This window comes from Triturus cristatus, chromosome 8 (assembly GCF_964204655.1).
Source record: "Triturus cristatus chromosome 8, aTriCri1.1, whole genome shotgun sequence".
In the NCBI taxonomy this organism is placed as follows: domain Eukaryota; kingdom Metazoa; phylum Chordata; class Amphibia; order Caudata; family Salamandridae; genus Triturus; species Triturus cristatus.
The window spans coordinates 1476858031-1476870210 of record NC_140591.1 but is presented as its reverse complement, the minus strand read 5'-3'; the positions used below and the strand labels follow the sequence as shown (position 1 = coordinate 1476870210).

The following is a 12180-nucleotide window of genomic DNA, read 5'->3' as shown; positions in this document are numbered from 1 at the left end:
GATTATGAAACAGACTTATTGCAATTTGTAATACGAAATACCAAATTGTTATATTTTACAAATTGTAGCATATACCAAGTGTTCTTACTAAAACAAATGTTATCTCTTTCCTCACTCAAGCTACACTGCTGATGAAACAGGCCTGGCCACAGACATCCTCCTCTTGTGCCACCGAGGGTACCTTCCACCTCCCGGTAGATGCTGGCAGTGAGAACAGAACATATCAAGCTTCATCTGCAGCATTCAGTAAGTGGATATTTTTGCAGCATGGATCATTAGAGTGTGAGCACAGACAGATCTAGCTCCAACTTTTATTGCGGTAGTTCAAGCAGCAATTTAACCAACAGCCCCATGTTAAAACTGTCAATACGGGTTCATGTGCAGTAATATGTACAGCAGTCTATAAAGGTAGTCCTACATAAAAGATAACTTTCAATTACTCTTTCCATTCTTGGTGTGCTATTACAATACATTTGTGAAAAACAGTAAACAACAAAGTCACCCAGTGAATGTACTGGTCACATTTAAGTTAAGAAAATATTAAATATTGTATTGAGTGAATCGCAAAGAAATATATTTCAAGAAACCAAAATATAGTGAGAGAAATGAAACAGTGCTTCAAAGCTGCTCGTGTACAAGGATGGAAAAGAAGAATCGCCATGTAAGAATCCACAAGTGACCACCAGTTCCACTTGCCCTAATCATTCCAAGGGAGTGGAAGGGGAGGGAGGGGGTAGAGAAGACCAGCCTGCTGATTAGGTCCCCCTCCCCCCGATTCCCTATTGTACAAGATTGTACTTTGACCACAGACCATTGTGCATTTTGAAAAATTACACTTTACTAGGACAGGTCTGCAGGAACCCAACCTATTAAAAATATCCTACTTGCAATTAAAACTTTAAAGCCTCACTAATACATAGTAAACAATCTAGTCATATCCAAGAACTCTCGCATACCCCCCTTTCCTTTTCACTTTTGTATCTCACACTCATTCTTGCTACAGCCACACCACACAAGCGTGCCCCAAAACATCTCAAACTTAACATACTACAACATTCCCCACGGTTGTCCCCCAGGACCTGCTCTGTGTTTCCCCGAGTGGTGGGTATGCATGCTCATGACTCACCGACCCTTCCAACTACCGCTACCCAAGAAAACCTTGCTAAGAAATATTCCTGGCCCAACCCTTTCCCACTTCCCCACCACTCACACACACAACAGAAACAGCAAAAACAACACTCCTCAATCATAACATGATGGACACCAAACTACTTCTCTCAACAACATGGCCAGAAACTCATGCAACTCTCATCGGATAAAAAGCATTACCAAAGTTGGATAGGTGTACACCATCAGCATGAGCATGAACAACAGACTAGAGAATGCCCAACTATCCAAGTCACTATTTTGTCTGCTGCAGACTGTTCACACAACCTACGAAAAAAACAGGACAGTGTTAGAAAACAGAAACAAAATACTATTACTGCTTATATCTCCATCCCCAACCTTCTGAACCGTTCAACACATTTGGAGCACCATCTCCCAATATGCTTAATGTTCACATTCTGTAGGCTCAAGCATGCTGCTTCTGTAACATCTCCTATCTCAACAAAAGAGTCCCAAATAATTTAGCGCCCACTCCCAAATAAACCAAAGCCTTTCTGAGAATACTTCACAACCGTGCTGCTGTAACCAATGACTGTTTGAATGACACAAAAATGCTTTCTCCCTCCGAAGGCAACCCTCCAAATACCTATGACAAACCTCTAAATGACAAACATCGCCTAACGCACATTGCTGAAGCATTTTCCTATGTATTTTACCTTTCAGATCTGTTTTTAAATGACACAACCAAATCTTCAAAAGATCACTCTCCATCACCACGTCCTGAAGATGTAAACCATGCCTGCCCTTAACACCCAAAAGTTCTGAAACTCCCCCCAAAAGATCCCAACCATGCACAATTTAAAAACCTGCACTTCAAAATCATTATAACAGCAAATGTTCAATGCTTGCAGTAACATACTAGCAAAGAAAAAAAACTGTCTCGATCACCAACTCTCGTCGACCTTGAAACTTGGACCAACCCAATAAAACTCTCCTCACCAAGTCCCCATCAGCTGGGTCATAATCACAAAACAGTTTACCTTAAAAAGACATCCCGGCCAACTTATCAGAAATGGTCACCACTGATGAACCTTTATCAACTAAAGTCGACACAAAATTCATAACATCTTCCTTAAGCTGTAAAACACTTGTCTCATCACCCCATCTCCGAGTGGCACTTCTCTCAGGACACATGCCATGCTTGCAAATAGGATCTTCTAGTAGAGCTGGATATAGAATGCTCCACTAAACTCGCAACCCTCTTTCCCCCAATCCTCAGATGTCCCTCTGTCTGCTTGTCTTCTGATCTAGGAGCCAAACGCCGGAACCTCTGCCACTGCGAACAAGGTAAAGCATCAGCTATATCATTGTTCGCACCCAGGACATAGTGCCTTAAACAAAATATTAGAATGCATACAGCCCAGCATAAATCTCCTCCGCAATCTCAGAAACCACTAATCACCGGCCTTCTGTTGAATGACCAACTGACCTACTGTCATGTTATCAACATTACACAACACCTGTCTATTAGCCAGCTCCTTACTCCACACCTCCAATGCCACCAATAATGGGAAGAATTCTAGGAAAGCAAAGCTCCTGCCCTGTGTTAGCCAATGGCCTGGCCAGCCCATGAAAAGTCAAAACCTTCAGCCCTTCTTGCGTCTGAAAAAGTTAAACATACCAATTCATCTCATCTTGAACAAAAAACATGCTAACCCCATTAAAATACTCCAAACATGGTTGCCAGACTCCGAAATCCTCTCTTAAGACCAATGTGACTCTCACTTTGTGGTGCGGTAGCACTGCTCCTGACATGGTCAAACCAATCCTCCTGCAAAACGCTCTCCCTGCTCGCACCACCCTACATGCAAAATTAAGATGCCCCAAAAGATGCTGCACTTTCTTCAATTCCAGTTTTCTAGCCTCACTTGTCTCTTCTAGGAAAACCAGTATCTCATTCACCATATCAGCTGGTAATGTGGCTTCCATCCCTTGTGTATCCAGTTCAATGCCAAGAAACATTAAGCACATGCAAGGTACCACAGTCTTTTCTGGAGCTGGGTGCACTCCATATTTGTTTGCAGCATCCTGAAAGATATGCAGCACTCTTGCAAATTCATCTATCCCATTCCTTCCCACAAACAAAAATGCATCTGGATGATGAAAGACCAACTTAGAACCTCCTTTCTAAATTACCACCCATTGCAAAAATAATAATGCTAAAGCCTTTAAACTGAGCACAGGAAATAGCGCAGCCCATAGGCAACATTCTATACACATATATTGTTCCTCCAAACTACATGCCAAAAGCTGAAAATCAATTGATGAACAGGTAAAATATGGAAAGCGCGTTGCACATCACATTTTGCCAGTTCTGCTTACCAGCCACACTGCCTCACCACACTGATGCCTTCATCCACCATGGCGTACTGCACAGACGCGCATCCTCTTCTACAATATTAACAGATGTTTCTGCCGGCCATGATAAATGATGACTCAATCTGTATTCCACTCGTGTCTTCTTAGGAACCATCCCCAGTGAGGATACCATCAAATCACATAGAGGCCACTTAAAAAATTGACCTGCAATTCTACCCTCTCATATTTCTTCGCTTAATTTGTCTCTGATAACATCAGGAAGATCCTTAACCAATCTCAAACTGTCTGCCCAACGCTGTGTCTAGGGCCTTGAAACCAAACTCAAAGCACCCTTGCAATCTCTTTGCCACGTCCCTGACAGTATATTTACCCAACCACAGAACATGTTTCTTTAACTTAACTGGAGTAGGTGCCCTAGTGTGAAGGCTGGAGTAGGTGCCCTCTGCCCCTAAAATACCTTCCCTGGTTGCATCTGCCGGAAACATTGGGTAAGTGGGTGCCTACTCCCATACCCTGAGGACTCGTGCCTGTTCCTACACAACTAACAGTAATAGCCCCTCTGTTGAATCCCCAACAGGCTCGCCCTGGTAGAATAGGTTGCCCTCTCCCCACATAGCCCTCCCCACCCAGGCATAGCCGCCCAAGAGTGCAGTGACAGGCGACTCCGTATGTTGTCAGAAGCACCAGGAGGTCAGTGACATCCGCTGCTGCTTTAGCTCGCAATCTACCTTACCCCAGTGTTTATCAGGTTTTACGTTTGCTCTGTCCAGAAATTCTTCATCGTAACTATACCATGTGGACCTACCAAAATCCATTTGCGCTTTGCTAACAGTGTGCATATATTTGAATATTGCATAAGTCCTCTCAGGATAAACTTTTCAGTAAACACTGGCAAAAATTAAGTGCTGATGCCCAATTGTGAATACTAATGAGCACCCTAGGGTGCTCGGCAAGTTCCCACTTTTCTTCCTTAGAGCCTTCTTTGGCTTGAATTTCTCCATGCAATAGCTTAAACTCGTCCATAAGCTCCCATTTGCGAATCTTCTCCTTTGTTTTTTCTGATAAATGAGAACCCAAAGGCATGGATAATCTCATAAAGGGTAGCTTCTTATCTTTACCCAAACCCAGACTTTTGCTTCATCATTTTTATCCTCTGCTTATACTTTCTTTCTTGGAGGAATGCTCACATTTGTAAGACTGTCCCCAATCATTTCCGTATTCTCCTTGTTAAGCTTCTCAGGAGAATCCTGTCCAGCCTTCTTTGTGTCACTTATAACACCATCACCTACCCCCACAGATTTAAATTCAAATCTGCTTCCCTCATAAGCCCCTATATCCCAAACCGACCACCAATTCTGCGTTCCTCTTTGCAATTGCTGCTCCTTTCCTAGTGCCTATTGACTCCCGCGGCCTTCAAAAAAGCTTCTCCTCTCTGGTCGCGTTATGGAAGGTGCCTTGTCTGCTCTTCACATCTGCAATGCACCAAACCACCAACTATAGTTGGCTTCACCCACCCCCCCAATCGTGCTTTCGTTAAACTTACCCATTGCCCTGTTTTCCACAATCTCATATTTCACCCACTCTCATTCATCCTCAAAATCCAAAGACAAGACATCGTTCTCGTCCCTTACATTTCCTCTCACCCCAGGACACTCCCTATCACCAACCTCCCTATCATACACCCGCCATTCAACCACATTTTTAGGTAACTGCTATTGATGATGGTTTCTCCCTCGCTTAGGAGAGGCTGCAAAAAACACCTCACTTTTGGCTGGTGTACACGGGCCATATAGGACCCTGCCTGGGATTGCTGATAGTCACTAACCTCAATTTCTGGCATTGCAGGGCCAAACCCTTCCAGACCATTCCTGCTTGGGAAGTCCCTTGAACTCTTGACCCATGAGCCGCAAAATCTCCTTCTCCATCCTCACACTCTTACCTCCTTGTCTGGAACCCAAACCCACTGTCCAGGACGCTTGCACTTGTCCACAAACCCACTCCTACCACTACCAATTGCCAATTCGCGTTCTCTTTTCTCACACAACTGGTCCCACTCGGTAGTACTGGCCTGCATAACCCCCAGACTCCCCCACAGATCTGCTCGAAAAGACATTCTGTTGCTCTTTCAAATGCTCCTTATCCTTCACCTTGCAGCCCTTCTTGCTGAAGGGAATCCTGGGGCATGACTTCAGCTTTTTACAGGCATGCAACTTCGCTGATTCAACGTCCCCTGCTGGCCACTAACCTCCCGGTCAGGACCAGTCGGGCTTACTCCCAACTGAGGCAGCGAAAGAGCTGCACTCGCATTACCTGACTGTGGGCCCCTCAATACCCCGGACTGCGCCCTCTTCCCTCCACCCCATGAAGGCAGTGCAACATTCATGGCAAGTAAGCCCTCCCTTCATACTTTTTTCCCCTCTGAGTAGCCCCTCTTCAAAGTGGACCACTGTAGTCTTTCACCTCGTCTACCATGCAGTGAGGAAAATGCAGCCACACTCTCCACCACCTTCCTACGTGGATGAGTCAAACCCACCCACACCTAATTCTAATACCCATGAAACAACAAAATCATCTCGCTCAGCTGCACATAAAGTGCACAAAGCCTTCCTGGCTGCTGCACTTTGATCCATCCCTCATAAATCAAATGTATTCTTCCCCACAGAAATCCCCTTTGACCACCTACTCTGCCTGTCCAATGGATCACCGGTCTTCCAAAGAGGCTGGCCCTTGACCTGAGTTCTAATATATGCTAACTGAATATACTCTCCCCCCCCCCCCCCCACCCCCGACCTCACTAACCTATCCTAATATGGGCACAGCTGCCCGTTCTGCTTGCCCGAATCACCCCTGGGGAAGACCTGCCTGCTGGAAGATGCTCCACCCCCGCACCTCGGACGTTAATTTAAGCTGCACAGCCTAAACAGACTTTATGCTTCTTCATGACCCTCATGCATGACCGCTGTACACAGTATTGCTTATTCTTTATATACAATAGCTGACGCTCTGTTGACTTGCATTATCTCTTGGAGATAAAACCATCCACTTCACTTCATGTTGACTCCATTTTGCTGGATAATTTACCACTATGAATAGGATTCCTAATTTTCTCTCAAATACAGAGGACAATTTGAGCATAAACAACTAACTGCACTGGTAATTTTCCCTCCTTTCTTCTTTCCCTTTATTTTTTGACCTTCTCTCCCCTACAGACCAACTTTAATTTGCAATATTCTGGTATAATAATCAGACTGTGTTTGAAAATATTCACTTTAAATACAGTTATATAGCATTATGGATTGGGCCCAATATTTCTTACATCATTTTGAGTACTGGATTATAACTGAATGTGTAAATAGTGTGCGTTAGTGCTAGCGCATTATGATGTAGAATTCTTATTCTATACAGTTTGAGACCGACGGCACATGTCCTCACTTACCTTACTTTCTGTGCACCTTGTGTGTCTTGCCTCACAAGTGTGATTCTCTCTGGATAAATAGACTAAAAATTGCTAAGTGTTTTATTTATTTTTCTTTGCTTTTTGTTTTTCATTCATATTTTCTTTATCTGAGTGAGACGTCTAGCCGCAGATTCCTTAACTTAGAATATCTCCAGGCGTCAGACTGGATCCGGAAGACTTTCCTCAACAGCACCTCTACGCTCCGGGGGCGGCGCCGCATGGCTCCGCCCTGACGTCGTCCACGGACGTGACATCAACTGAGCCATATATGCCCCTCCCAGCGCGCTGATGTCAGTTTTCTCCTTTTCCGCGGCCCAACGTGGATCCTGGAAAACCAGTGGTTCCTTGACCTGGTTTTTAGGCTTTCGGTGTCGCCGGAACAGTGTGCAATGCCTTCGGGTTTTAAGGCTTGTGAAGCCTGTGCGTGTCAGATGTCTGGCACTGACCTGCATCTCATCTGTATGTGGTGCCTCAGCGTGCACCACAACTCCAAAGAGTGCGACGCCTGTCAGAGGATGAAGCCCAAATCCCTCTGAGAGCGCCGTATGAAACTGCTGGCCGTACGGCTGTCCGGTCCAGCACCTCCGCGTCGCCGCTCTCCCCCCTCCGGATCAGGCTCAGTCCAGAGGTGGTTCCCACGAACGTCGTTCGAGGGCAGGTAAGCACAAGCAGCGAGCACGGAGGTCCTCCTCCCATTCGCGTACTCCTGGCGCCCGCTCCTCTCACTCTATGCCAGGTAAGGGAGCCCGGCAGTCGCTTTCTCCATACCCTCCCTTTCCGGGGGTTGGTGCGACGCGTGCCCAAATGGAGGCTTATTGTATTGTACTCCAGTCATACTTTGGGCTCCCACCTCAACCCTGGTGCGCCTTCGGGTCCCAAACAGGTGGAGGGCACTTATGTCGGGTCCTCGCCGGCAGATTCTTAATCGGCGCCGGCTGTGTGCATCAACTCCGGTTCCGGAGACGATACGACGCCGACGGGTCACGGCCCAGTGGGTCCTCCCAGTTGCCCGTCCAGCCCACCCCGTCAGTCTTTGCATAGCTCTGAGCGGCTTCCTGCGCTGCTGTCGGAGGCGGCGCTGGCCCCGACGCTCTGCTCGACGCCCGTCTTGACTAAGCAGGCACATTTTGCAGTGGGGTCGACGTCGGACGGTGTCCAGGTCGAGCCCTTCTGGAGGTCATCGACGTCCAGACGACTCCAACCCTGTGTCGATCGACGCCGGTGCCACCGTCCAAGCCTCCTCACGAGGTTGCTGCTCCTCCTGACTCCTCGGACGTCGCTGCGACCTCCACACAGTATCGATCGACGCCGGTGCCGGCAACAACGCCTCCTTGTCAAGAGGTTGACACTTCTCTGGGCCCATGGTGCAAGTGCCTTGTGTTGCCTGGCCTTCGGGTCAGTCTCTGGCTCCTCCACTTTTGTCGTCCAGTGGACGGCTTAGTCTTCAACCGTCTCCTACCGACGGCTTATTATCGCTAGCCGGATGGCAACTGAAGTTGGTGCTGCTTACACACGTGCTATTCACAGGGCGGCTGCTATTCTTGTTTTCAGCCTCCTGTGGTCCCCCTGCTGTCTGATCCCTTAGTGGATCTGCTCCATATGGAGCCTATTGAGGTGGAGCCCTTGCTGCCATTTGGCAGCTCTTTATTTGACATTTTGCGTGGCATGTGGGCCCTCTTCTGGTGACCCTGTTGATCGGGCTATTGCTCGTAGGCACTGTCCTGCTCCGTGTGATCCACTCTGCCTATCCACTCACCCTACGGCTCAGGGACTCGTTGTTCAGGCGGCCTTTAACTTGCAGTCTTCATCCGCCTTGCCATTATTACCTCCCACTAGGGAGTCTAGGTGACTGGACGCGTGTGCTGGACAACTTTTTGCCTCTACCAGTGCGGGTATCCGTGCATTCAATACTGCGTGTTTGTTCACGCGTTCATATTTGACCCTTTGAGACTTGGTCGAGAACCTTCTCTCTTCTATTCTAGAGGAGCTGCGGTCACAGTTTCTTCGGCTTCTGCTTGATGGCAGGGGACTGGCGTTCTTCCCTTGATGCCACTGACTCAGTGGGACGAGCTCTTGTTCGATTTGTGGCTTTGCGCCGCCATGCATGTGTATGGCTGCGCGACAGTCGTTTCCCAGATAATGTTCGAGATGCCCTCCGGGATCTACTGTTTAATGGTGTGGACCTTTTTGATCCCCACGCGGATTCAGCAGTCTCCCGGTTCTTGTCCGGGTTGCCATAACCTTTGCACGATTCTGTGCCTTATTTTCCTACACCTCTATCACAAGCATGTAGAGTAGGTTCCCCGGTTGCTGTCCACGGCTGTTCAACCTTCTCTGATTTGTTAGATTTCAGCCGTATGGCTAGTTTAATCTTCGGTTCAGTCCTCTGACTGCGTGATTTTCCCAAGAGTATCAGGGGTTGACACTTACCCTATGTGGGGTATATGCTGGTGCTGGGCGACTGCCTTGTCTTCGTACGCTCCTATGGAGTATTCCTCGCGGTCATCCTTTGGGGAATCCTTCCCTGTCTTTTGTTCTGCAATCCCATTATTAGCATCGCGCTGTCGCACTTCGGGTGCCTTTGGTCCCATTTGTCCGTAGTGCTTCTGTCCTAGCTTTTACGGCTCACACCGTCTCCGCCGCTGTGTGGCAATGTTTAGTACTATTAGTACAAACTTGGGCACACAGCCCTTATTGGGCTCATCCTCTAAGGAACTGGCTTAGCATTTAGATATCTGCTGTATGTGGGCTCTTTCCTCACCACTTCTCCTACGGTGTTTTTTTCCACATTTCCTGCAACCCCTCACAGGTGTTTCCACACTTCTGCTTGGATCATACTGTGATTTTTCATGGGGCGTATTTCTTCAGAATACTTGCTTCCTGTGGTCTGGGGCACTTCCATTGATCCTGACTGTTACCACGGGCGTGCCTCTAGCTTGCAGGGGACCGTGGTTCCTCCCGAGCAAGGGGAGGATGTTGCTCTTTCCTTCATGCGGTGTCTGTGGTCACTGACCTGGTCTGCTTGTACCACCACCTCTGTGGTGCTCGGCTGCCTGGTCCCCCTTGTGGGCCGTTGCCCTCTTGATGTCGTGCGCATCTGAGCTGCTCACGCTACCCTGCAGGAGGCCTTTCCTTTCTTCGTGTGGTCCCAACGTCCACACGATGTACTTGGGTGCCTTCTGGTATGCTTCGATGTCTTACAAATGTTGCTCTTACTTTGATGCTAGGCTGTGTGCCATTGGCCCTTTCGCCGGTTGTAACAGAGCGCCTATGTCTTGGCGTGTCTTCTATTTTACTACCGGCCTTCTGGCCATGGATTGGTCGCTTGTCGATGTTGTCACATGTGTCTAGCTGATGCAGCTTGAAGAGTGCTTCTTCCGCTATTCTGCATACTGGGCCGGTATGCGCTTTGTCATACCGGTTGCCATCTCTCTGCGTTTTGCTTACAGGCGACACATTGCATCTGATGGCTCTCATACCCTAGGTCCAGTTCTACTTCTGACGGTGTCCTCAGATTCCTTTTAACTCCAGCATATCTAGTATGCGTTTTCTTGTTCCGTATCTGCACTTGCTGGGCAGGCGTCAGCCTTTTGCCTCCGTTGCGCCTTGTATCTTGCAGGCGCAGGTTCAACGGTGTTTTTTCCACTGTTTTGCCTGGTCGACCGGTACACGCTTTTTAGGTCTCGCCTTGCTATCGCGCAAGCGATCGCAAAGCGAGACTATTGTAAGCGGGTTTTAAAAGTGCTCCCAAAAAGCAGATTGCATGGCTAGCACGCGCACAATCACGCGCATCGTGCCGCCATGCAATCCGCTTTTTCGGAACACTTCAAAGGGTCCGCTCCCCCGCCCCCGCCACGCGCGCGAGCCACGCTCCGCCGGGCTTCTCTTGTTTTTTGGATCGTTCGGTGCACATTAAGCTTGGGCACCTCTTGGCTGCAGACATTACACGCCCGGCCCCCCTTGTGCGCTTTGGCCCTTTACATTGAAAACCTCCTGGGCTGACAGGGTCCCTACAGTGTTCAGATAGGCCTCAGCAGCTCGCCCTATGCTGCTGGCCTCGCTCTGTTACCACTTCATTCTTGCGGCCGCTCCTGCCACTCTCCTACAGCCTTGTTGCTCCGGCTACGCTGGGACCTCTCAGCAGGAGTGGTGGGGCCTAATCTTCTGTGCCAGCCGGCCATGCGCGCACTCTTCCTACGGGCAGGGCACAACCGCCAAGGCTGCTCTCCTGCACGCACGCCGCCTGCCAAAGGCTCCCTTATCGGCCAACAGCACCTCCCCATCTGGCTGCTTCCCAGGAAACACAGGGGACCGGACTCCACAGAAAGCCCCTCCTTTTCTCCACAGTGAACAGTGAGTCTTTTCCTTTTATTGTAAACGGGGCCGTTACTGCCTCGCTGCCCAGCGGCCCTCTCCCTCACATTATCTTTACCGCCGCACATGTGGCACTCCACCCCATGTCTGCTCACCCCGATGGGGTCATTCTACCTCCTGCTGCCACTCATGCCTTAGGCGGCTGCCTCTTTCCCCTTTTGGGCACTTCTCTACAGCTGTTCTGACCGGCCACTGGCTTCACGCTGTCTCTCTTTTCACTCACGCTGTGCGGGGTGGCTGGAGCTGGCACCGGAGACTGCTGGGTCCATTCTGGGCCGACTTAATCTTCCTCGCGGGGGCGGGAGAGTGGGCAGCTACTCCACTCTCCGTCCTCCCACATTAGGCTCTCTTCACTGCTCGCCACAGCCCCACAACACCTCTCGCCTTCCACGGGCTCACCTCCTGCCCTTTACTTGTCGGGCGTCACTCGGCCTCATAGCAGTCTGCGGTGGCGGCCAGCATCTTGGCAGTCCGGCCTCGCTCGCCTTGCATCTCTTCCCCCCCGGGTCTCACTTCATGCCGGATATCTCCACAGCACATTCTTCAATGCGGGTTGGGCTTCCGATTGTCTTCTCCTACTACAGGGAGTGCCCTCAACACAGGCAACACACTTTCCCCCTTCACCACCTTCAAAAAAGCATTTGCAATGCAATAGGTCTCGCATTTGTGAGACTTTGAGCTATTGGCATTGTAAATGACAATGCCTTTTATTTATGTTTTCAAAACCAACGCATAGATAAAAAGTTTGTCATTTACAATACCAGTAGCTCAAAGTCTCACAAATGCGAGACCTATTGCATTGCAAATGCTTGTTGTTTCCTGTCGTCATCTCGGATCCTGCGGATCCCTTGGGCCCTAGGCTT

The 12180-nt window shown here is 48.9% G+C and overlaps 1 protein-coding gene across 2 annotated transcripts in view; it reads left to right on the top strand.

The window, feature by feature from the left end:
- Positions 1-12180, top strand: part of FAM168A (family with sequence similarity 168 member A) — a 543728-nt gene that overhangs the window by 427143 nt on the left and 104405 nt on the right. For both annotated transcript variants that reach the window (XM_085623317.1, XM_085623316.1), the window contains one exon: positions 121-246. In XM_085623317.1, the coding sequence (XP_085479443.1) occupies positions 121-246 (126 nt within the window). The remainder of the gene's footprint in view (positions 1-120; positions 247-12180) is intronic.